This window comes from Cannabis sativa, chromosome 3 (genome assembly GCF_029168945.1).
Source record: "Cannabis sativa cultivar Pink pepper isolate KNU-18-1 chromosome 3, ASM2916894v1, whole genome shotgun sequence".
Taxonomy (NCBI): domain Eukaryota; kingdom Viridiplantae; phylum Streptophyta; class Magnoliopsida; order Rosales; family Cannabaceae; genus Cannabis; species Cannabis sativa.
Genome location: NC_083603.1, coordinates 56,251,971 through 56,278,646, shown reverse-complemented (window position 1 = coordinate 56,278,646; position 26,676 = coordinate 56,251,971). Strand labels below are relative to the sequence as shown.

At 29.8% G+C, this 26,676-nt stretch overlaps 1 protein-coding gene across 1 annotated transcript; it reads left to right on the top strand.

Annotated features, from left to right (window-relative positions):
- The first annotated feature begins 23,714 nt into the window (after positions 1-23,714).
- On the top strand, positions 23,715-26,312 carry LOC115709774 (transcription factor TCP14). Its single transcript, XM_030637982.2, has one exon. It carries the CDS (start codon positions 24,638-24,640, stop codon positions 26,039-26,041), a length of 1,404 nt encoding a protein of 467 aa, XP_030493842.2. The 5' UTR covers positions 23,715-24,637; the 3' UTR covers positions 26,042-26,312.
- Positions 26,313-26,676: the final 364 nt, after the last annotated feature.

The following is a 26,676-nucleotide window of genomic DNA, read 5'->3' as shown; positions in this document are numbered from 1 at the left end:
GCACACATTAGACTTCCAACTGCTGAATCATAAGGAACCCTTCTCATGTCCTTTATCTCTTGAGGATCAGTAGGAGGCTGTTCCTTAGATAGACGGATATCAAATCTAGAAGGCATCATTGCCCCTTTTGTATTTTTCATTGAGAATCTCTCTAACACCTTATCAATGTAGGTTGTTTGAGAGAGAACAAGGGATCTGTTCTTCCGGTTTCTGATAATCTAAATACCAAGAATATAAGCAGCTTCACCCAAATCCTTCATTTTGAGTGGAGTGTCAAGCCATTCCTTGATGTCAGTCATTTTCTTGATATTGTTGCCAATAATCAAAATGTCATCAACATAAAGGACCAGGAATACTACCACTTGATTATCCTTGAGTTGTTAAACACAAGGTTCATCATTGTTTTGGTGAAAGCTGTAGGTCTTGGCTATTTAATCAAACCTTTTATTCCAAGAGCAAGAAGCTTGCTTAAGTCCATAAATGGACCTATTGAGTTTGCAAACTTTCTCTTCCTGCCTTGGAAGAACATAGCCTTCTGGTGGCTCCATATAGATGGTTTCTTAAAGAATTCTGTTAAGGAAAGCTATCTTGACATCCATTTGCCGAATTTCATAATCGAAAGTGACAGCTATAGAGAGAAGAATTCTAATGGATTTGAGCATGGCGACTGGACTAAAAGTATCCTCATAGTCCACACCTTCTCTTTGGGTATAACCATTAGCGACCAGTCCAGCCTTATTAGTTTCGACTTCGCCACCATTACCACTTTTCTTCTTGTACACCCATTTACATCCAATAGGATGATAATCATCAGGTGCGTCTACGTATTCCCAGACTTTGTTCTTTTTCATGGAATCCATTTCTACTCCATGCCGGCTGACAATTGTTTCTGTTCGGGACTTGCCACTGCCTGTTTATAGGTTAATGGATAGTCATTAATACCGTCACCAACGACCATATTGATTTCACCATCCAAGCCATAACGAGCAGGTTTTGCGGAAACCTTCCCACTACGACGAGGAGCCATGACCTTCTGAATAGGAACATTTGTGGTAGTGTAACAACTTGCGTTGGTTCAACTAAGGGAGTAGGATTTTCCTCTACTTGAGTAGAAGAAGATGGAACATTAAAAGGAGTTATATCTGAAAGCATTTCTTCTAACACTACTTTACTTTGCGGCTTGAAGTTCTTAATATAGTCATCTTCAAGGAAAGTGGCGTTTGTAGAAACAAATACTTTTTCATCCTTTCGACTATAAAATAGTCCACCCCTAGTCTCTTTAGATTTTCCAACAAACATGCATGCAAACCTCAGTTCGTGCTTCTAGTTTGCCTTCTTTATTTCTTAAGACATGAGTAGGGCACCCACAGATTCTATAATAGCGTACACTAGGTATACGACCATTCCATAGTTCTACGGTTGTCTTGCGGACTGATTTATAAGGAACAACATTTAAAATGTCAATTGCCATTTTAATAGCATATCCTCAGAAGGACGTTGACAGGGTTGAGTAGCTCAGTATAGACCTAACCATTTCTAAAAGTGTGTTATTTCTTCTTTCTGCAACTCCATTTTGTTGTGGAGTGTCAGGGGCAGTATACTGTGATTCAATTCCAAGCTCAATTTAATGATCTTTGAACTGCATATCCATATACTCTCCACCCTTATCAGTTCGCAAGATCTTTAATGTTTTACCTAGTTGGTTTTGAGCCAAAGCATGAAATTTTTGAAACTTCTCAAACGTTTCAGATTTCTTTTGCATTAGGTAAAGAAAACTATATCTAGAGAAATCATCAATGAAAGTGACAAAGTACTCATAACATCCTCTGGCTTTTACATTTAGAGGTTCACAGACATTTGAATGCACTAACCCAAGAGGTTCTTTGGCACGCTCTCCCCTTGTAGAGAAAGAATGCTTAGTCATTTTTCCTTCTAGGCAAGATTCACAAACTGGTAATTCACCTAAGATGATATTTTTCAATGGACCATCTTGGGTTAACCTGTGAAGTCTATCATAGCCTATATGACCTAGTCGTAAATAACATAGATATGTTTCATCATTATTATCAATCTCTTTTCTTTTAGTTTCTAAGTTTAGCAATATTGAAAAGTTCGTTATTAAGCGCAATTGGTATATCCAGTCTCAAAACATAAAGCCCTTGTTCCATGAGAGCAACACATAATTTAAATCCATTACGAGAAATAGTGCAAATAGAACTCAAAAAATTCAATTGATAAAATTGTGTTTGTAAACATGAAACACTAATCAAGTTTCTACCAAAATTCTGAATAAACAAAACATTGACTAAAACTAAATATTTATTCTGAAACTTGAGGCAAGCTTTTGCCTTAGCTTGGACCGATACTAATTTGCCATTTCCAACTCTGAGTTTCAAGCAGCTGCAATGAATAACAAACATGGTTAGTAGATCCAGGATCAACAATCCAAATTGATTTGTTATTCTCTAAAACACATGATTCAAAAACAAAAGCGTTACCTTTGTTCCAATTGTCTAGAAGTCTGGGACATATTTCTTCCTAATGTCCCTTCTTATCACAATATGAACATAGAAGAGTACAATTGTCCATTGTTGAAGTCCTTGAACTTGAAGAGGCAGCATTGTTAGAAGCATCATATTCAATTGCCCGCTTCCTTTTTCACATGTCTGCAAAATTGGAGGGAGGCCTCCTTGTAGGCAAAGTCTACTTGTAAGCACGCAATTCTACTTCTAGCTTGTCTACGTCGGATGACTTTAAATTTTTGATCATGTAAGATTCAAAAAATCTATTATACTCAGGTGGAAGACTATTGAGAATGAATTGAACCCATTGTTCTCTTGATAAATCAATTCCCAGCATATTTGCTTTCCAGAATTTTAGATTCATCAGCATTAAGTGTGAATTAATGCTCTTACCAGAAGACATTTTCACACTATAGAGTTCATTTGCAAAGGCATGTAAAAGGTGAGGTTCGGGGTGTGGGTTATACATTTTCACACTATAAATATCAATAAATAGAAATAAATCACTTGGTTCACTTAAATTCATACACAAGTTCAGAAAATAACAAGTAAACATGTTTGCAAAAATACCAAAATAAAACATATTCAATTATTTTCTAAGGTTTTCAACAAACTGATACAGTGCTTCGTTTTAGTCGATAGTAAAGATATCATCCATTGAATAGAGTAGTCAGCTTATCTAATATGGAAACCATTCTAGCAACCTTTTATTAGATCAAAAAAAGAATCCGATGTTGCTTCGTTTTAGTCGAGAGTCAATGTCATTCTTATTTCATGAGATTCTACCATTGTTTCATACCTTGTAAGTCCTATTCTTAGCAGCCACTATTCGGATAGTCGTTAATAAGAATAAAATACTTACAATAATACTTATCTTTCGAGATTCTATGGCATTAAATTGCTAATGAACGTCCATCTATTGGGGATGAATCTCCCTTAAACAAGAACTATGTAGAACCAACAATGAAGATCGAATATCTCTTTGATTAAAGCTCATTATTTAAAAAAAAAAAAGTATTTTTAATTAATCACTTATTTTAATCTATTCATTTTAATAATGAAAATTACTTAATTTAAGTTGATCTGAATTAATTAAAATTTCATTTCCAACTTTAATTTAATTTTCAAAAATCCATTATAAATAATTATAAAATTTTGAAAATTAATTAAAATATAATAAAATAAATACTTGAAAAATATCTTATTTAAGTTGTTCTAAAATAACAAAATTTTCAACTTAAATAATTTTTTAAAATTTAATTAAATAACAAATTAAGTATCTTGAACTAATCACCTTAATTTAAAAAATATCCCTATTTAAGTTGTTCTAAAATTAACAAATTTTCAACTTAAAAATATTTTCAAAGAATAGTTATATAACTAATTTGCTAGAAGATTTTACTTAATTATTAATTTCAAAATATTCTAATTTAAGTTGATCCAAAATTAGTTAGAATGACTAATTTTTAACTTAAATACATTTTCTATGAAAATTAAAATAATTATGTATCTAGAAAAATCTAATTAGTTATAACTTCTTAATTTAATTAAATATATAAAAATACATATAGTTTATCATAAATATATTTCATTAAACTAAGTGTGTTTTTCTTAAATTAATTTCAAAATAATCTAATGAAAAACTAATTTCATATATTTCAAAATTAATTATGTTGCTAATCAATTTTATTAGGTTATACTAGCACTATAAAAACTGCTACTTTTAGTGACAACATAAATCTTTTGTCACTAAATTTGACTTTTAGTCGCAACAAAAAGTTACTTGTGACTAAAACATAGTATTTAGTTACAAGTTGTCACTAATTTAGTTTTAGTTACAACAAATATTATGACTAAAAATACATTTAGTCACAACAAATTGTAATTTTTGTGACTAATACTTTTAGCCATGGACATTTTAGTCTCAACACAATAATGATAATTTATAATTAGCCACAACTTTTTTATCTTTAGTTACAAATTTTGTTGTGACTAAAAATACGATTTTTTATAGTGTACTGTGATTAACGTACTACAGTTATTCAAATAAGGCAAATGGCCCTTCACAATTGGGGTTGTTCATGTGAGAGAGGATTGGGTTCAGTATGTCGTACCCACTACTAATGGCCCCCTAACTCTTACACAAGGCCCAAAAGAGGGAAATTTAACCTTAATTAAACAACTGTTATTCATTGAATAAGCCCAATACTAATTGGGCATAAATAAAATCTATCAATAGTGATCATTTTATTTTAGCAACCTAGTCAATTTTAATTAAAAAAAATGGGCTCCCTATATGCATCTAAGCTCAAAGCAAACATATAGGATCACACAAGTGCACACTGATTTGGATGGATCCTATCATGTTACTAGGTTTATACACAAATGAAAGAAAATTGCAAAATTTACCTATTACAAATTATTTATTTGACCTATTGACAATTAAATTATTGGTTAAAATCAGATCATTGGATCTGTTAACAAGTTAACAGTAGCAATTTAGATCAAACAATAATAGGTTTTATAAAAAAAAAAAGTTTTGATAATAAACAATATATAAAACATACACACATGTAACAAACTAGATAGATAGATATAGGATTTATTTCATTTAAATTAATTATATAATTAAATTAATTTTCAAAAAATAGATAAATAAATCATTTCGAAAATAATTAAATAAAATTAAATAATTAATTTTAAAAATTAAACCTATAAATTTAAAAAAATGAGGTTTATAACAAACCTAAATATCTAATAAAAAAAATGCCAGCAAACTTGTCAAACTTTACGTTATTTTAAAAGAAAATAAAATTAAATATCTAATAAAATAAAATAAATAAATATTATTTATCTGATTTTATAATTTAATTTAAATAAAATAACAAAATTTTGAAAATTGACAAAATATCTAGTTAGGTTTTTAAATTTTCTAGATTAAAATATATCTTATTTTAAATTTCAAATAAGGTCACTTTATAAAATTAATTAAATAATGTAAAATATAAAATATCTCACTTTAAATTTAAAAATAAGATAAAATAATCAAAATTTAAAAAAAAAAAAAAAAAAAAAAGAAAAGAAAAGTAACCAATCAAACAAAATATCATATTTTATCAATTTTCAGGTTCAAAAACTACTAATATCTAAAATTAATTAATTTTATTCTAATAATTAGATTTGAAATTTGAAAAATAAAAATCTAGATGAAAAATTAAACAAAAATTTTGAAATTAATTACATGAAAAATCATGAAAAAATGAAAAAACAAAAAAAAAATTGCATTGAGCGCGGATGGTATGCATTGAGCGCGGATGGTATGCAGTGCATACCATCCGCACGTGCAAGCAGGGAGGGCTGGCCAAGAAACCTCGGCCAAGGAGGCTACTTGTAGCCTGTTTTGCGTGCAAATGAGTCTTCAGACACGGACCTGAGTGTGTTCCTTCGAACAAGGTGTGTCTGAACACACGTGTTGACCGAGTGACACTCGGTTCCCCGCGCACACGTAGGTGTCACCACCCCTAGATATTTTTTATTTTTCAAACAATCATAACTAATTCAAATAAAATTGAAATTAAGTTCTGTAAAAAAAAATGAATTGCTTAATCTTTTCCCTACTATCCAACAAAAATAATTCCAGAATAAAATTCTAATTATTTTACGTAAAAAATTAACAATCATCAAACAATCATAAATAAACACATAGATCAACATGAATCACATAAAAATCATACATACATCATTTTAAGTCGAAATTTCCTCAAAGTTTATCAATTACCATGGCTGTGAGGCCAGTTGTTGGAATATATTTTACCAAGACCTAGATTTTCTAACAAGTATGTTTTTAACATCCTAAACATGAACTTCTAAAACAATATAAAATAAACACATAAAAGGTATGAGAAACCTTACATTGGTTGTAGTGAAATTAAATGACTCCTTCCTCTCAGATCTCTAACCCTTGTATCATTTCTGTAGCAAAGTATCACCAAGATCTGTGCCCGACACTCCTTTAGTTGTTTGGATTCTTAACAGTCTTACACACTATGATTGAGGACTAAATTGATATGGGTCGGCATGCACTCAATCACTAAGGCTCAAATTTTTATAGTGAAGAAGACTAAAAATTTTGAATTAGAAGAGACAAAAGAAGAAGAAGATGTTGGGAATATTTTACCAGGATCTAGATTTACTAACAAGTATGTTGAATTAACATCCTAATTATGAATTCTCTAAAACAATGAAATAAACACATAAGGGTTTAAGAAAACCTTATATTGGTTGCAACGGAATATAATGACTCCTTTCGTTCAAGAACTCTAGCCCTTGATTCCTTTCTGTAGTAGAGAATTATCAAGATCTGAACCTAGATCTCTTTTTATCCTTCGTGTTTCGTTACCACCGTTTTACTCACTATGATTGAGTACTTGACTAGCTATGTGCGGGAATGGCACTCTTTCACTCAATGTTTCGAATATGGAAGAACAATGAAGGAGGCCGAAATCACTAAGGAAGGAACTCTCTCTTCTAGGTTGGTTGAATAGTCAAGTTGACAAGAGGATGAGATGAGAGCATTGTGTTCCTTTTATAGTGTTTCAACTAGGATTGAGGGCTGAATTATATGGATTAAAAAAATAAAATATTGGGAAAAATAAGCACTAGGGCCGACCACTTAAATGACCAATCTCTAGATACAATTTTGCCACTTTTCAACCACTTATTCTTCTTTCAATAATACTATATTTTCCAATTCAATCCTATAGATACCAAAACTATTTATTTAATAATTATAATTAATTACTAAATAAAATTGTCATTTATATTATTTATTAATTAGATCATGCAAAGTCTCTTAATTAATAAATTGACCCCAAAACCTCTTTTCTTCACGATTCATCCCTTGCTTAGTAAAAATTCATAAATAAGACATAGTCTAATTATAGAATTATAATTGATTAATCAAAATCAATTAACTGAGTCTGCAAACAGTATTATCTCAACTAGTGAGGGGACCATGGGCCTATATAACCGAGCTTTCAATAAGTAGCTCTAGAATTCACCAAGTAAATTCTCTAACTTATTAATGCCGCCTTGTGCCACTATAGATTTGGAATCGAATAGCAATCTCAATTATATAGAACGCTCTATATGTACCACGATATAGATACGTTATGATTATCTATTATTATAATCCTAATAGTCAAACATCGTTATAGATGATTTTTAATAAATAGGGACAAATTTACCGTTCTACCCTTCAATGTATTTTATCCTTAAAACTGAAAAAATTATTCTAATTTATGTTGGTCAGAAATTACATAAATTAATTTTCAACATAAATATAATTTTCCTATTTAATTAAACCTCTAATAAAAATATCAAATATTTAAGTGTCTTGAACAAATCAACTTAAATATTAATTTTCTAATTTAATTAAATATATCTAGAAAAATACCAAAATGTCTACCTAGAAAATATCTGTCTAGATAATTCATAAACTGATTACTTATAATCTTATTAAAATATAATATATTGTAGTCTATTTATTTTAAATAGATTATTAATGAAAATTACTTGATTTAAGTTGATCTAAAATTAATTAGCAAATTAATTTTCAACTTTAATCTAATTTTCAAAATTGAAAAATTTCGAAATATCTGCATCAAAAAATAATGCAATTCAAAATTTAAGTGGTATTATGATTATTAAAATAAAATAAAATATATTCTGAAAATTATTCTAATTTAAGTTGATCTAAAATTTAAAAAAAAAATATATAGCTTAAATATAATTTTCCATTTAATTAAATTTATTAAAATAGAAATAATTAATTATATCAAATAAAATCAACTTAAATATTAATTTTCTATTTAATATCTAAGAAAATATTCTAATTTAAGTTGGTCTAAAATTAATTAACAAATTAATTTTCAACTTAAATATATTTTCTAATTAATTAAATATTATAAAATATAAATTAGTTACCAGAAATCACTATCTAGAATCTTTTTTTTTAACTAAGTGTATTTTTCTAAATTAATTTTAAAATAATCTAATGAAAAATTAATTTCATTTATTTCAAAATTAATTATGTTGCTAATTCAATTTTAATTAGATTAAACTAGTATAATTAGCCTAATACAATTATTTAAATAAGGTAAATGGGCCTTCACAATTGGGGTTGTTTATGTGAGGGAGGACTGGGTTCAGTATGTCGTACCCACTACTAATGGCCCCCTAACTCTCACACAAGGCCTAAAGGAGAGGAATTTAACCTTAAATTAAATAATTGTTATTCATTGAATAAGTCCAATACTAATTGGGCCTAAATAAAACTATCATAAGGTGATATTTTATTCTAGCAGCCTAGTCCATTTAAATATCTAGAAATAAATGTGCTTCCCATATGCATCTAAGCCCAAAAGTAAACATATAGGCTCACACAGGTCAAATTAATTTGGATGAGCCCTATCATGTTTCTAGGTTTACACAGATGAAAGAAATACAAAATTTACCTGTTACAAATTATTTATAAGATCTATTGACAATTGGACTATGATTAAAATTAGATCATTGGATCTGTCAACAAGTTAATCATAGCAATTTAGATCAAATAAATAATAGGTTTGTTAAAAAAAAAAAGTTTTGAGTAAACAATTTAAATTAAACAAACAATGTTTATGTAACAAATGTGAAATAAGATATTAATATAATTAAATTATTAATTTAACTAACCAACTAAATTTTTAAAATTTAGGGTTGTTAAAACAATTAAATATCTCTTCTAAATTTAAAATCAAACTAATTTTAAAATATCTAGGTTTATTTAAATTATTTTATCAAATTAAATTAAATATCTAATAAGATAAATGATTTGAAAATATTTAAATAGATATTTTCAATATTATTTTCTAATCTTATAATTTAATAAAATTAAAATAACAAAATAAATTAATTTTAAAATAGATATGGTTAGGAAATTATTATTTTAAGAATAAAATAATAATTATCCTAATTATATGTCAAAATATCTCAAATTAAGCATTTTTCAAATTTCTACAAAAATATTTAGGTTATTTAAATATTTAAAATACTATTTATAAATTTCTGATAAGTAAAATGATATAAATATCATTTTTCTAACTTATAATTTATAAACAATTAAATATTTAACAAAATAATCTATTTTTGAATTTGAAAATATTATGGTTAGAATATTTATAAAAATATCTAGGTCAATTTCAAATTTATTAATTATTTAATTCATCTTATAAGATAATTTTAATATAATATTTCATATTAAAAGGATAAAGTTATTTTTTAATTTAAAATATGGCAAATTTTAAAATATCTGATCTTATAATTAAATAATATATAAATATTAAAGAAATTAACAAATTATTAAAATCATACCATAAATAAAAAAAAAAAAATCAATTTTTTAATTTAAACCTCAAAATATCAAAAATTAATAATAGTCAAAACTTAAATATTACTAATTTAAAATTGATATTTAAGTTTAAATATATTAAAAATAATATTTTATTTTTATTTTTAGTGTTCAAAATTGAAAAAATCCCACAAAATTCGGGTTTGGGTGCAAAGCACCCTTGCACGACACACATAGGTTGCGTGCACCCTCATCCGCGCGCGTAGGAGGCTGCTGGCAACCTCGTCCGCATGCGTAGGAAGCTGTTTGCAACCTTTGTGTGCGTGTGTAGCTTCCTAGGCGTGCGTGTGTCTGAACAAGGGACACTGGGCTTCAGACATGGGTGTGTCCTTTGTCCGCACGCGCATCACCTCCTTGTTTGAGGCCTCGTGCGTGCGATTGAGCCTATGTGCACCCGAATTTTAAAACTTCCATAACTTTCTCAATTTTTATCAGAATCGAGTTCCGTAAAAATAACATGAACACATCCAAATCAACAAACAAACAATATTCATCGTTTAAAATCCATATTTGATGAAAGTAAATCATTACCATGGCTCAGATACCAGTTGTTGGGAATATTTTTACTAGGATCTAGATAAACTAACAAGTATGTTGAATTAACATCCTAAATTTGAATGCTCAAAAGTAATGAAATTCAACACATAAAGGTTTGAGAAAATCTTACATTGGTTGCAGTGGAGTATAATGACTCCTTTCATTCAAGATCTGTAGCCCTTGATTCCTTTCTGTAGCAGAGCATTATCAAGATATGAACCTGGATCTCTTTCTCTCCTTCGGGTTTGGTTACTACCGACTTACTCACTATGATTGAGTACTTGACTTGCTATGTGTGGGCATGGCACTCTTTCACTCAAGGTTTCGAATATGGAAGAATAATGAAGGAGGCTAAAATCACTAAGGAAGGAACTCTCTCATCTAGGTTGGTTGAATAGTCAAGTTGACAAGAGGATGAGATGAGAGCATCATGTTCCTTTTATAGTGTTTCAACTAGGGCTAATGACTGAATTATATTGATTGAAAAAGAATAAAATATTGGGCAAAATAAGCACTAGGGTCGGCCACTTAAAGGACCAATCTCTAGTTACAATTTTGCCACTTTTCAACCACTTATTCTTCTTTCAATAATACCATATTTTCCAATTCAATCCTACAGATATCAAAACTATTTATTTAATAATTATAATAATTACTAAATAAAATTGTCATTTATTTTATTTATTAATTAGACCATGGAAAGTGTCTTAATTAATAATTTAACCCCAAAACCTCTTTTCTTCACAATTAAGCTAGTGCTTAGTGAAAATTCATAAATAAGACATAGTCTAACATTATAATTATAATTGATTAATCAAAATCAATTAACTAAGTTTGCAAGCAGTATTATCTCAATTAGTGAGGGGACCGTGGGCCTATATAATCGAGCTTTCAATAAGTAGATCTAGGATTCACCAAGTAAATTCTCTAACTTATTAATTTCGCCTTGCGCCGCTATAGATTTGAAATTGAATAGCACTCTCAATTATATAGAACGCTCTATATGTACCACGATATAGATACGTTATGATTATCCATTGTTACAATCCTAATAGTCAAAGATCCTCTATAGATGATTTATATTAAATAGGAATAAATTTACCGTTCTACCCTTCAATGTATTTAATCCTTAAAAAACACTTAGCTACCTATAAATGATATTTCAGTAAACTAATATAAAAACTGAAATGAGTTCTCAATCATTTATTTCTATTCAGCCAAGCTCGAAGGAAATCATGGTTTCCCTTCTAAATACTTATAGAAGCTATAGATTCCATATCTATGATCAGTGCTCCCACTCAATTGAACTACCATGTTCCCAAGATGTAAATATTTTCCAGAACCATAAGTTAGCTTCCACGAACAACTTGAAGAACATAAATAATACAACTAAGCTGAACCTAACCATATCAGGATTAAGATCCATAGACCTAAGATCAACCATTGATATTGACCTAGAAAGATATAACGGTAAGTTTATGATATCTTATCCAAGATCAATATCGGTTCCTTCTAATGTATACTCCATACATCTGATATTGGTAAACTTTACCAATATCCTGGAAAGGACATAACACTTATCCAAGGTGTAAATATACCTTATCGCTGATTATCATGCAGTCTACATCCATTGAACTGACAAATCATGGGAATTAAACTTTTGAACATATAATCATGATTATATTCTATTGTGCTGACGACACTATAATCATGAACAAATATATACATATTTATATACGTTCTAGACTTAATAGAATTTATACATTAAACATAATCATGAAATAAATCATGTGAACCATGCAACATAAAAGCAATTTCTGATTTTTTATTAATTAGTAAATCTAATTATATTGAAATGAATTTTATTTAAGGCACAAAACCCAGCAGAAGAAGTCTCAAAACACTAGATGTCTATGAGAATGAAAACTAGGTTTAAAGGTGTAGAAGCATTAGTTTGGATAGTGAGACCTTAATCTTTTTTTTATACTAATGCTCTTAGAGTTAGGATTGAATTATTTGGAATAAAGAATGATAAAATAGAGCAAAAATAACACCTAGTGGACGACCCTGTGTGGGTCCATCATTAGTTAGATTTTTGCTACTTTTCTTAATCATTTATCTATTTTTGACAAATACCACTTTTTGCACTTTCAATCTTATAAATACCAAAACTATTTATTTAATAATGAAATTAATTAAAATAAACCTTAAAATTCTATTTCTTCACAAACAAGCCATATCTTAGTGAAAATTCCTAAACTAGATATAGTCTAACTTTAGAATTATAGTTGATTTAATAAATCAATAAATAAGTCTTACAAGCAGTTTGTCTCAGCTAGTATGGGGACCATGGGCCTATATAACCGAGCTTTCAATAAGCAAATCTAGAATTTACCAAGTAAACTCTCTAATTTATTAATTCCTCCTTGGACCACTATAGATTTGGAATTACACTCTCAATTATATAGAACGCTCTATATGTTCCACGATATAGATACGCTATGAGATTATCCATTTGTAATTATCCCATTAATCAATGATCCTCTATAGATGATTTACATTGAGTGGGGATTAATTTACCGTTGCACCCTTCAATGTATTTTATGCTTAAAATACTTCGCTACCTATAAATGATATTCCAATGAACTAATATAATCACTGAAATGAGTACTCAACCATTTATCTCTGTTAAGCCAAGCTCGAAGAAAATCATCGTTTGACTTCTATATCCAGATAGAAGGTCTAGATTTTATATCTATGATATAGCGCTCCCACTCAATTGAACTACCATGTCCTTAACCTATATGTCACGAGAAGAACCATTTGGTCGACTTTAACGAACAGATTTAAGAACACAAATAATGCAACTGAACTAGAACCTAACCATCTCAGGATTGAGATCACTTGATCTAGGCTCAACTAGGTGATATTAAATTGAATAGATATTACAGTAAGTTTATCAAATCTAGTTCAAGTTTAATATCAGTCCCGTCCAATGCATCAATAATAATAGAAATAGTTTATCAAATCTAGGTGATATTAGAATTAACAATTATTAATAAACATAGAAATAGTTTCTAGTATTTATTTATTATAACTCTATGAAGAGTTGTAAATATAATAGAATTTGCATCAATAATAAAAACACTTACACATACAAACATACAAATATAATGTGGTAATAATTGATGAAGATAAATTAAATGAAGCTCAATCTCATAATTTGCAATATTCAATTTCGAAAATCAAAGAAACTTTATTAATAAAAAAAATGTATTGCAACAATATGAGAAAACCAGAGATAAATATCCCTAAAAATTTGAAATCCAAATTGTCTTTAAACTAAAACAATTAATTCAAAAAATAAATTGAAGAGCTTCATCTTCATCTGGACGATTTCACCCTTTAGTCTAGCTTCCGATCCAACTCAATTGAGTTCAAGTAGCTTGGCCTATAAGAAGAAGAAAACAAATAAACAAAGTTAGTCCAGAATTATAAATCCAATTGGATAATAATTCACTAAAACTCTTAAAGTTTATAAATAGAAATACCTTGTTTCTTTGCAAGAAGTTTAGGACACTGGGGTTTCCAATGACCTTTCTCATTGCAGTAGAAACACTTTCCTTTAAGTGTAGCATCACCAGAAGGAGCAGCCTTTTTATTCTTCATGGCTTTTGTTCGCTTCTTGGTGTTCTTCCACTTCTTCTTCGATTTGGGCTTCGAAGCAGAAGCAACATTTGCTTCAGGTTTCATCGACCCATTACCATTCCCATGATTATGAGGTTTACTCCCTTTCTTCTTGGGTCCTCCAATCAAATTTTCATAAGTTTGAAGGTCATTGACTAATTCATGAAAGTCAATTTCCTTCTTATTCATGACATAATTTGATGTGTATGGTAGAAATGCTGGAGTTAGGCTATTCAAGATAAGACTTACTTGAGTAGCACTATCCATTTCAGCACCATGATCCTGGACTTCTTGGAAATAACTTGACATAAGGAGAACATGGTCACGCAAGTTTTGATGAGGTTCCATCCGTGCATTAATGAACTTCTTAGTCGCGTCAAAGCGTGACTGAAGTGATGCCTTACCGAATAGCTCATTTAACTTCGTCATAACTTCAGCAGCCTTCTCAGTTTTAGAAAACCGAGTTTTGAGGGTGTCTACCATGCTAGAAAGCATAAAGTATAGAGCTTTGTCATTTGCTTTTTGCCAACGCTCATACTTTTCTTTCACAGCTTTGGAAGCATTGTCCCCAGGCACTTCAAGTGATAGCTCAGTTAAAACAAACAAGGCACTTTCTCCTATGAGAGCAATATTAATGTTCTCATTCCACTTATTAAAGTTAGATCCATTCAGCTTGTTTTCAGTCAACAATGATAACATGGGATTCATTTTGATAATACAGGATACTACAAAATAATAGAAATCAACTAATAGAAATTAATAATGGTTTAACACAAAATCAATTCAGAAATCATAAGCACATAGCAAGTAGGAATGATATGAGAAAATACTTAAAAAATTCAATCCTAAATAATTTCAAAGGTTTTTCAATAAACTGATATCAGTGTCCCGTTTAGGCGAGAGTCAAAGCTACCATCTATTGAATAGAGTTGTCAGCTCATCTAAAATGTTAAACATTCTACCAACCTTTTATTCGATCAAGATTGGAATCCAGCGTTGTCCCGTTTAGGCGAGAATCAAGGCTATTTTATCTTATGAGCTACTACCATTATTTCGCAATCGGCAAGTCAAATATGGTCGCCACCATTAGGGTGATCTGTACCATATAAAACACTTACAAACTACTTATCATTCGAGATTAAACGGTGCGAAATTGCTAATGAACGTTCCTCCATTAGGGAGGATTACTCACTAAAACAAACGCGGTGTAAAACCCACAATGGAGATCGAATATCTTAATAATAATAAAGCTCATTGTTTAAAATGTATTTTCTTTATTATTCTAATAAATAAATTCTTACTAAATTCGAAATTAAGAATTAAAATTCAAAAGTAAGAATTTAATATAATATTTATAAAATTATACTTAGATGGTGATTGAAATAAAATTAATTATTTCCATCTTAGTAATAATCTTAAATATAAATATTATGGAAATTAATTTAAGTTGAATTAAATTAGATTAATTAGCAACTTAAAAATTTCCTTGAGAATATATTTATTGAGTTCAAAAATTTAAAGTATATAAAAAATACAATTTTCGAAAATAATAAAAATAGAAAAGAAACACTTCAAGCAAAAATATCACTTATCTAGATTTTCTTTTGACTAATTAATTCAATTTCTAATAATATTTATATTTTAAATTTCTTTTATTTTAAATTAATCAATACATGAAAAAATCATTGATTTAAGTTGGCCCAAGAATTAATTAAAATAAATAATTAATTTACAACTCAATCTATTTTTCAAGATAAATTCGAAAAATATTGCATAAATAAAATGCAATTTTCGAAATTGATTAAGAAAATAAAGGAAAAATATATATATATATATATATATATTGAAAATTATTTAAATTTAATTTGAAAAATTAAATTTCAACCTAAAAATAATTTTTTTTATTTAATTAAGTGTCATGAAAAATAAATAAATATTTAAGTATCATGATAAAAATCAACTTATATATTTAAATTTTTTAAGTTAATTAAATGTATTAAATTCAAGAAATAATAATTAAGTGTAGAGAAGGCTTAATTATTTAATTTCTAGTTTAATACTAGGAAAAAAATATACTTAATAAAATTGTACCAAAATTAACTATTTAAATAATTAATTTCACAAAGTATAATATTTTGCTATTTAAATATTAGAAATAATAAGTAGTCTAGAAATTACTATCTAGAAAATATCTTATTTGACTAAGTATCTTTTCAACAAAAATTTGAAAAATATCTAATTTAAGTTGTATAGAAAAAGAAATCTAAAACTTAAATAATTTCAAATTTAGATTTAATTAAATATCAAAAATTAAGTTATAACCACTTAATTTGAAGATATCTTTTTAAGTTAATATTCGAAAAGATATTAACCTAAAAAATATCTAAAATATTCCATTTTAAGTTAACATTCGAAAAGATATTAACTTAAAAAATATCTTAAGAATCTTTAATAACTAATGCCTAGGATTCCTCAACTTGATTTAAAATTTAAATAAAATATTCAAATTTAAGTTAGATATGAAAAATCAGTTGATATAACTGATTTATAACTTAAATAGGAATATTTAATTAAATAAGCTCCAGAAAGAATCTAGTTAGTTAAAATTCTATATTTAATTAAATACAAGAAAATTACAAATAGTTTGTCTAGAAATGATATCTAAAACTAAAAGTATTTTTCTTAAAATTAACTTTAAAATATTAAAATGAAAATAGATTTTCACATATTTTAAAAGTTAATTATGTTGCTAATTCAATTTCATTAGGTCAAACTAATATAATTAACCTAGTACAGTTATTTAAATCAGGCAAATGGGCCCTCACAATTGGGATAGTTCATGTGAGGGGGTGCTGGGTTCAGTATGTCGTACCCACTTCTATGGCTCCCAACTCTCACACAAGGCCCAAAAGAGAGGAATTTAACCTTAAAATAAATAACTGTTATTAATTGAATATGTCCAATAACTAAATGGACCTAAATAAAATCTATCATGGTGTGACATTTTATTTAGCAACAACCTATATGCATCTATATTAAAACAAAATAAACATATAGGCTCACACAGGCACACTTTGGATGGGTCCTATCGTGTTGCTAGGTCATACACAGATGAAAGAAGATTGTAAAATTTACCTGTTACAAATTATTAACTTGACCAAGGGAGCCATCAGATCATTAGATCTGGCAAAATGTAACCATCGCTATTTGCAATCAAGTAATAATAGGTATTGAAAACTTACATACAAGCTAAAACCACATACTCCTGCAACAAGGTTAGCTGGATAGTTGGAAGTAGGATTTATTTAATTTTAAATAAATAAATTTTGAAAATAATTAAATTAAATAAATATTTTATTTAAAAAAAATAAAATAAATAATAATATTAATTTATTTTTCGAAAAATAAAAAAATTAAAATTAAAATTTAATTTTCGAAAATAAAGGGAATATTTATTTAAATTTCGAAATTATAAAAAATAAATATTTAAAATCAAACCTAAAATTTTGAAAAATTAGGTTTCAACTAACCTAAATATCATTTCAAAATTTGCTAACTACTTTTAAAAATTAAATGTTATTTTATAAATAAAAATTTAATAAAAAATTAAAAAAGATAAATGAATATCTTTTTCAGATTTTAAATGTAATTTAAATAAATAAAATAACAAAATTTAAAAGTTAGCAAAATATCTTACATCCTTTTAAAATTACATGATTATAGTTATCTTATTTTAAATTTAAATAAGGTCAAATTATTTTAAAAAAAATTAATTGAAAATATTTAAAATTTGACCTTAAATTTAAAAATAAGATAAGATATAATCAAATTTAAAAATAAGATAAATAATTAAGCAAAAAGATAGATATTTACTAATTTCAAATTCAAATTACACTAATATCTTGAATTAAATTAAAAAAAAATATTAAATTAATTCATTATGATAATTAGAGTTCAATTAGGAATAGTAAATCTATAAATACAAAACTACACAAAAAATCGGAAGTTAATTCCATGAAAAAGCATGAAAAAACGAAGAAAAACGAAAAAATTGTGAGCTGTACGGACAGTTTTCGCGCGCGCATGAGAATTTCAGTAGAACTCCGATTTTTTCGAATTTCAAAAAATCATAACTAATTCAAATTAAATCGAAATTGAGTTCTATAAAAAATTAACTTGCTTAATTTTTTCCATACTATCCAATAAAAATAATTCAGAAACAGATATTCAATTATTTTACACGAAAATTTACAAACACCACTCAATCATCAAATAACACTCAATACAACATGATACCATCCAAAAACAAACAAACAATCGTTTTAAAGTTCAAATTTCATGCAAGTAAATCAATTACCATGGCTCTGAGGCCAGTTGTTGGAATTTATTTTACCAGGATCTTAGATCTACTCACAAGTATGCTGTTTAAACACCCTAAATATGAACTTTCTAAAACGATAAATTAAACACATATAAAGTTAAGAAAACCTTACATTGATGCAGCGGAATTAATGTCTCCTTCCACTCAGATCTCTAACCCTTGTATCCTTTCTGTAGCAGAGTATAATCAAGATCTGAGCCCGAATGTCCTTCTTCTTCAAGTTTGATCCTTCACAGTCTTCCAATCTATGATTGAGTTACTGCTTGCTGTGTGTGGGCACTCACTCTTTCACTAGGGTCGAAATTGATGAAGGGAAAAGAGAAGAGAGATTTCGGCCAAGGTATAGAAAGTGGGGAAGGCTCAGTTTTTTTGAAGAGAGAAATTTCTGTCAGAAAGGCTTGTGAAAACTTATGATTTGACTGAGCCATCACTTTCTATTTATAGGCAACTACTAGGTTTAGGTTAGGAATTATTTGGCATTAAAATAATGAAAAAATCAATTTTAAAAACCTCATTAAGTGGCCGGCCAAGGTGTTATAGTGGGCCCCACTTGATTTTGCAGTTTTATCAAATTTTATTTCTATTTTCTCAAAAACGCCAATTTTCCAATTCTAACATTTTAAATGACAAAACTAATTATTTAATAACTAAAATAGATTATTAAATAATATTGTCATTTAATTTAATTATTAATTAGACATATAAAGTCTATTAATAAATAAATAAACCTAGAAACTCTTTTCTTTACAATTTCACCCCTGCTTAGTGAAAATTCATAAAATTAGACATAGTCTAACTTTAGAATTATAATTGATCAATCACGAATCAATTAATGAGTCTTACAAGCAGAATATTCTCAACTAGAATGGGGACCATGGATCTATATGCTGAGCTTCCAATAAGTGAACCAAATTTACCAAGTAAATTCCTACTTATTAATTCTTCGTTGAATCCACTCTTAGAACATAGAATTGCATTCTCAGACTTATATAGAGCATATTATATGTTCCACGATATCAATATGCTATCTCATTTAACCATTGTTATAATCTTATTATGATTTAAAGATCCTCTATATAGATGATCTACATCGAGATGGGATTTCTTTACCGTTCTCACCCCTCAATGTATTTTGCCCCTTAAAACACTTAGCTACCTGTAAATGGTGTTTAGTGATCTAATAATTAGTCAGTTAAATAAGAGCTCATCCATTTACTTCTATTTGCTAAGCTTGAAGGGAATCATCACTTGACTTCTATACACCAGTAGAAGCTATAGATTCCATATTTATGTTCAGCACTCCCACTCAATCATACTATCATGTTCCCAAAATATACGTATCACCCTGACCTAAAAGTATGCTTAACTAATAAATCAAAGAACATGAATAGTACTCCTGAGTTGAGCCTAAGCATATCAGGATTTAGATTTTTTTAATCTTAAGATCAACTACTGATAATGACTTGGAAAGATATGTATAACGGTAAGTTTGTAATATCTTAACTTAGTTGCAATATCGGTCCAGTCCAATGTATACTCCATACATTCGAAACTAGTATACTTTACTAATGTCCTGGAAAGAACATAACACTTACTCCAAGTGTAAGTACACATCATCGCTGATTATCACATTAGTGTAAATCCAATAACACTGATGAAACAGGGACCAATACTTTTGATTCATATGATCACAATCACATTCCACTGTGTTGACTATACTGTAATTGTGAATAAACATATGATCTGGATTTAACTGCTTCTGTGTGTAAATGTAATAAACATATTTAAACCATTAGCATGTAAAATTCATGCAAACATCAATCACTTCAAATTTCTTATATTGATAACTAATCAGATTGTAAAGAGTTTTATTTAGGGCATAAAACCCAACAATTATGCCTTCACATCAGTTATTACAACATATGGCGTCGGTTATTAAGATATAACCGACACCATAGAGTATATATGACGTCAATTATTATGAAATAACTGACGCCATATGTACACTATAGCGTCGATTATGTTCTACCCTGAAGCATAACTTGGATCATCGTCGGTAGCGAATTTCACTAAAACTAACGCTGAAAGGCCTTAAAAACTGCCTCTAAAGCTCAGATTTATAGTAGTGCCCTGATCGAGAAACGTTATCAGAGCCACCACCATAACGAACCTTTCGTCCTCCTCCCTCCACCATTGGTCCACCACCATCGCCTCTCACTCTGTCGAAGATTTGTGAAATTCTTTCTTTTCTTTTTCAACTTATCTTTTTCGTCTCATATATTTTTTTGTTCGTGAATTTTTTTCTTCAAGTTTTTCTTTTTGGCTTTTTGTATGTATTGTTTTGAATTTGGATCGTATTTGTGAAATTTATGTTAGGGTTTTTGTTAACTTTGGTTACTACTTTAGGTTTTGAATCACACTGATTGGTGTTGAATTTGGATTGAAATCTTCGAATTTATGGTTTAATCTTAAAATTTGAGAACTTAATAATGGTTATAGTGTAACAGATTGTGCAAAATTTTGTTGGCAATTCTTCTTACTATTGTCGATGGTTTTCCAATGTGAGTAAAACGTTCTACCGATGATTTTGCACCAATGCATATTATACCGAGTTTTGTAATGGTCGAATAGGCGTGGATCTTTTATTTCAAGATTAATAGTTCTCGGATTGCAATATTAATCCATAAATTTGATTATACTATATGCGACTGTACGATTTTCAAATTAGATTTCAATCTAAGAACTGTCAAAATTTCTTTATATAAACATATCATTTTCATATGATTTGATAAAATCAATTAATTGTGTTGTATTACTGATCATCATACATATATTTTATGATGAAATACGTATTGATCATCATATATACATATAAATAGATGCAGTTATGTATGGATGACTGGTCCTGTATTCTTTTTATTTTTTTTTTCTATTTAAGTGATGAGAGATTAAGCTAAATATAATATTTTTTGTGCCCAACTTAATAGTTACTTTTCTTTAAGATGAATTAGTTATCTTTTTATAAAAAAAATAAAAAATAAGAAAGAAAGAGAGGAGTAAGTTGAAAGAGGTATTTTTTTTTTTTTAGTATTTTCAATTATTAATCTATTTGTATTTGTACTTAATCTTTCAAGCTTAAATTTTGGAGGTAAAATAAAACCCTCCAAATGACTGAACTGTTAGTAAATTTAAGGCATCATCTATTTTTTACAGTTAACTGTCAACATAGACTACTTATGTGTACACTCTTGTACAGGTAGCACATTTATATTGGTACACCTAATATTACTATTTAAAAATTATAAAAGATTATTTCAAAATTTATAATATTTTTTAAATATTTTATTTTATATTTTTATAATTTTATTTAATTTTGAAATAAGTACCGAAAGTCGGGGTTGGGTATGTATACAATTATTAGCAGCGGGACCGTTGTTAATGCCTTGCCTCTAATACTTCTAACGATTATTTTTTTTTATTTTTTTTAATATTATTAGCGGTGGGGCTCCCCGCTAATACTATTAGCGGCGGAGTCTACCGCTAGTTTTTTTTTTTTAAAAAAATAAATAAGTAGAATTAACGGCGAATTTTGGTTCTGCCGCTAATGCTAGCACTATTAGGGGCGAATTTTTCCCATCGCTAATAATATTGCGGCTATTGATAAATTTTATTGTAGTGATACTATATAATAAGACGATGTCTAACTTAACTATAAAATATTAGCATGTGAGTATATAATATTTACTTTAGATATAAATTATTACTCACTGTGTGAATATATTGCTCCACATACATATAAGTTAGTTCCTGAAAGTCTAAATTTACTAAATAAATAAGTTATATTAAGTGAGTGACGGGTCTGAAAAAGAAAGAAAAGTGGTGAGAGATTGAATCCATGACATATATATATATAATGCACCCCCTTAAAAGGGATGTACTGATGCACCCTTGACTTGTTTCGGCATCAAGAATAATTTTTTAGTCTAATTTTTTTCATATTCATGTACGTTATATCTATTTAAGATAACCTACAAAATTGTGAGAAATTCAGAATAATTTACAATATAGAAAACAATGTTCAAACAGTCTATTTTACACGCGTATAAAATAAAATAGTCACGCGTGTAACACACTATTTGAACGTATTTTTCGGCGTGTTAAATTTTTCAAAATTTCTTAAAATTTTGCAGGATGTCTTAGATAACTATAACGTACAAGACCACGAGAAAAAAATTGACTAAAAAATTATTTCGGGTGCTAAAATAGATAAGGGTGCATCAATATATCTATTTTAAGAGGGTGCATTGTAGAATTTTCCAATAAGTTTGATCTAACCTAACAACTTAAAATAATAATAATAATAATAAGTACCTATTACTGTTACCGTCTGATGTCATAATTGCACGTTCAATTTTAACCCCTCTGACCATTAATATTTGACAAGAAGGGTAACAATCTCCATATATTTTCAATTATATTAAGAATAGTACTAAGCTTTCCCTCAAAAATTAACTTTCAAATTATTTGTGTTGGTACAAATATTTCATACATTTCTTTCATGTAAAATAATATTTCATGCATTTCAATATTTCAATATTTCTATATTTGTCTCTGTACATTTTACATTTATAATTTAGTTATTAGTTTCAGTCTGCAACAGTTCTACAATGTCAGAGAAAATTCAAAGCAACAAACTTAAAGTGTGTAAAAACACCTAATTTTTCATTAAAGACAAAACTATAAACTACTAAAGCTAACTTAATTACCAATTAAAAAAAAAAAAACGTCGTTGCTTCTGTAAAATGTGTATACACACTCGTAGCCAGCTCATTCTTTTTATATCTTATTAAACCAACTTAAACAAACCAACAAAGCATATTAATGTATCTCTCTACTAATTACTTTATAACGCACGAACCCATATTTTTCATGATGGAGAAAAGGTGTCAATTGGATCCATAATTGGCCCTGTTCCTGTTTTTATTTTTATTATATAAATGAATACATATATTGAATTGAATAGGCCACCAAATTCATTTTCAAAATATATCATTTTTTTGCTCAAGAGTCATGATCCTTTTATTATAGTAGCTAATTTGGATTAACTAGGAGTTGTAATATGAGAGGGATGAAGAGCAGAAAGGCTAAATGGTATTTTGAGGAATTACAAAGTCTTCTCTCTCTCTATCTCGTAGCAAAGGTTCAGATACAAAAGGCAAAGAGCCAAAGGGCAAACTGAAATGATTACTTGAATGAGAAGGGGCCCACTTGATAATCTTTCCTTTTCCAAGTCTCTCCATTTTATTTTTATTTTTTTGACTTGGGATCGGGTCCCACACCGGCCACCATTGTCTTTATGGATTGAATGATAAAAAGAGCACCTCACGTGGAGTCTGAACCAAAGGGGCTGTCCAACCACAATAAAAAGGAATCCTTCACTCTTCACCTCTCCTCTCTTCTCTCTCAATTAACCCTTCATACAAAATTAAAATTAAAATTAAAATTAAAATCTAGATTTTTTCCCTTCCCCAACTCCAGAAAATATATTGAATTATAAATAAATAATATATACAGGAAATAAAGAAAGGAAAAGCTCCACACAACAACATCAACAACAAAAGCAAAGCAAAAATTTCTTTTCCTAATTTCTTTTCCCTTTTTAAAGGTCACCCATATAATTCCCACTCATTATCTTTGTTGCTTAAAGCTAGCTAGCTAAGCTTCTCCTTGCCCTTCTTCTCTCTCTCTTCCCATAGCTAGCTGCTGCTTCTAAACCATCAGTCTCAATAAAAGCTCAGACACAAAAAAGAAAAAAAAGAAAGAGAGAGAGAGAGAGAGAAAAAGACCCACCAAAGGGCCAACAACAACAGCAATAAGTAAAGATCATTTAAACAAAACCCTTCATCACTACTTCACTATACTCAAATCCCTCTCGATCATATCCCTCCAAGCTAAGTAGCAGTATTACCATTACTATTGTTATTATTATTGGCTATTTGTTCTAATACTAGCTACAAGTAGTACTGCTTACTACTACTATAGAATTCTCTACATGCGATCATGGAAGGTGGAGATGATTTTCACCACCATCATCACCATCACCAACAACATCAACACCAACACCAACACCAACACCAACACCAGCAACAGCAACAACATCACCGACCCAATTTCCCATTCCAATTACTAGAAAAGAAAGAAGAAGAAGCTTCATGTACTTCAAGCTCCGCCGCCTACCCATCTCTGGCCATCTCCGCTGGCACAACCGCAGACCTTAGTACGACAACATCTTGTAGCACTAGTGGTGCTAATAAAAGTACAAGTGCTACGGCTATAGTAGTCGCCGGTGCGGCCGAGACATCTTTAAAGAAGCCCGCGCCAAAGCGAACTTCTACTAAAGACAGGCACACAAAGGTGGACGGCCGCGGCCGCCGGATCCGAATGCCAGCCCTCTGTGCCGCCCGGGTCTTCCAGCTCACCAGAGAGCTAGGTCACAAGTCCGATGGTGAAACAATCGAGTGGTTACTCCAGCAAGCCGAACCTGCAGTTATAGCTGCTACCGGGACCGGTACAATCCCCGCCAACTTCACCTCTCTTAACATCTCTCTCCGGAGCTCAGGCTCCAGTATGTCTTTACCATCTCACATCCGGTCTTCCTACTACAACCCTAATTTTTCGGTCCCATCATCGGCCAGGCGTACTAGTAGTAGTTTCTTCCCGGGAATCGGGCTTTCCCCGTCTTCAGAAAATAATAATAGTAATAATAGCAACAACAGTAACAATAATTCGACGGCGACGCTGTTGAACTTTCAGTCACCAGCAGCGTCATCAGCGGTTAACTTTCATCACTCAATGTTGCAGGCGAAACAAGAACTGAGAGACGCAACGACGACGTTGGACTTTTCGGAGTCGGCTTCTGGGGAAGACGGTATGGGTGGGAGGAATAAAAGGAGGCAAGCCACGGCGGAGCAGGAGTTGAATCAAATGGGGAGTTACCTTATGCAATCTAGCGGTACCGGGTCGGTTCCGGCTAGCCACCACCACGGTGGTCAGATTCCGGCGAATTTTTGGATGGTGGCCAATTCGAATAGTCAAGTGATGAGCGGTCATCATGACCCTATTTGGGCTTTTAATCCTTCGGTCCAAAACAGTGGTTTGTATAGGGGAACTATGTCGAGTGGCTTGCATTTCATGAATTTTCCTCCTCCTTTTGCCCTACTGCCGAGTCAGCAATTAGGTGCTTCAAACGATGGTGGAGGAGGTGGTGGTAGCGGTGGTAATAATTTAAGCGGAGGCGGGGACGGGCACTTGGGCATGCTGACCGGTGGGCTCAATCCGTACAGGCACCTTTCGGGTACCGGAGTATCGGACTCACAAGCAAGTGGATCCCACTCGCATCACGGTGATGGCGGCGGAGGTGGCGGCGATGATCGGCATGATACGAATAGTAGCCACCACTCATAGATCGATTGGTGATCATGATGATGATGATGATGATTACATGGGCATGGTCGTCCTCGTCCTCGTCCTCGTCATTTTTCTCCACATGTGTAGTAGTTTGATGTGTAACACCACACGTGAGGTTTGATATTGCTTCTGAAAAAATTGATGAGTTTTCTTTTTTTTTCGTTTTAATTCCAAATTTTTTTGAGTGTGATTAATATGGTTGGGGGGTTTCTAATTAATTTTTTTTAAATATAAATATAAGGATTTGGGAAAGACATATTATATTTCACTCTAGCTACTTGACATGGCTATTTTTGGCTGTCTTTTTTTTTTCTTTTTTCTTTTGGGCACTAATAATATAGTTTCTTATATTTTTGGGATTTACACTGCATCTTATTACATTATTAATGTCATCATTGTTTGTGCAATTCTCTCTCTATATATAATATATGTAGATATGTATATATAGTTTAATTTGAATTTTCAAAAGCAAACAAATACATTGTAAATAAAACATAGGCTATATGTACTGTTACCATGTCACATAACTTTATTATTATTTGCCATGCATTGTGTATAAATTTCCCACCTACCTAATAATTGAGTATATTTCATTTTCACACACACATATATATATAATTATAATTATAAAA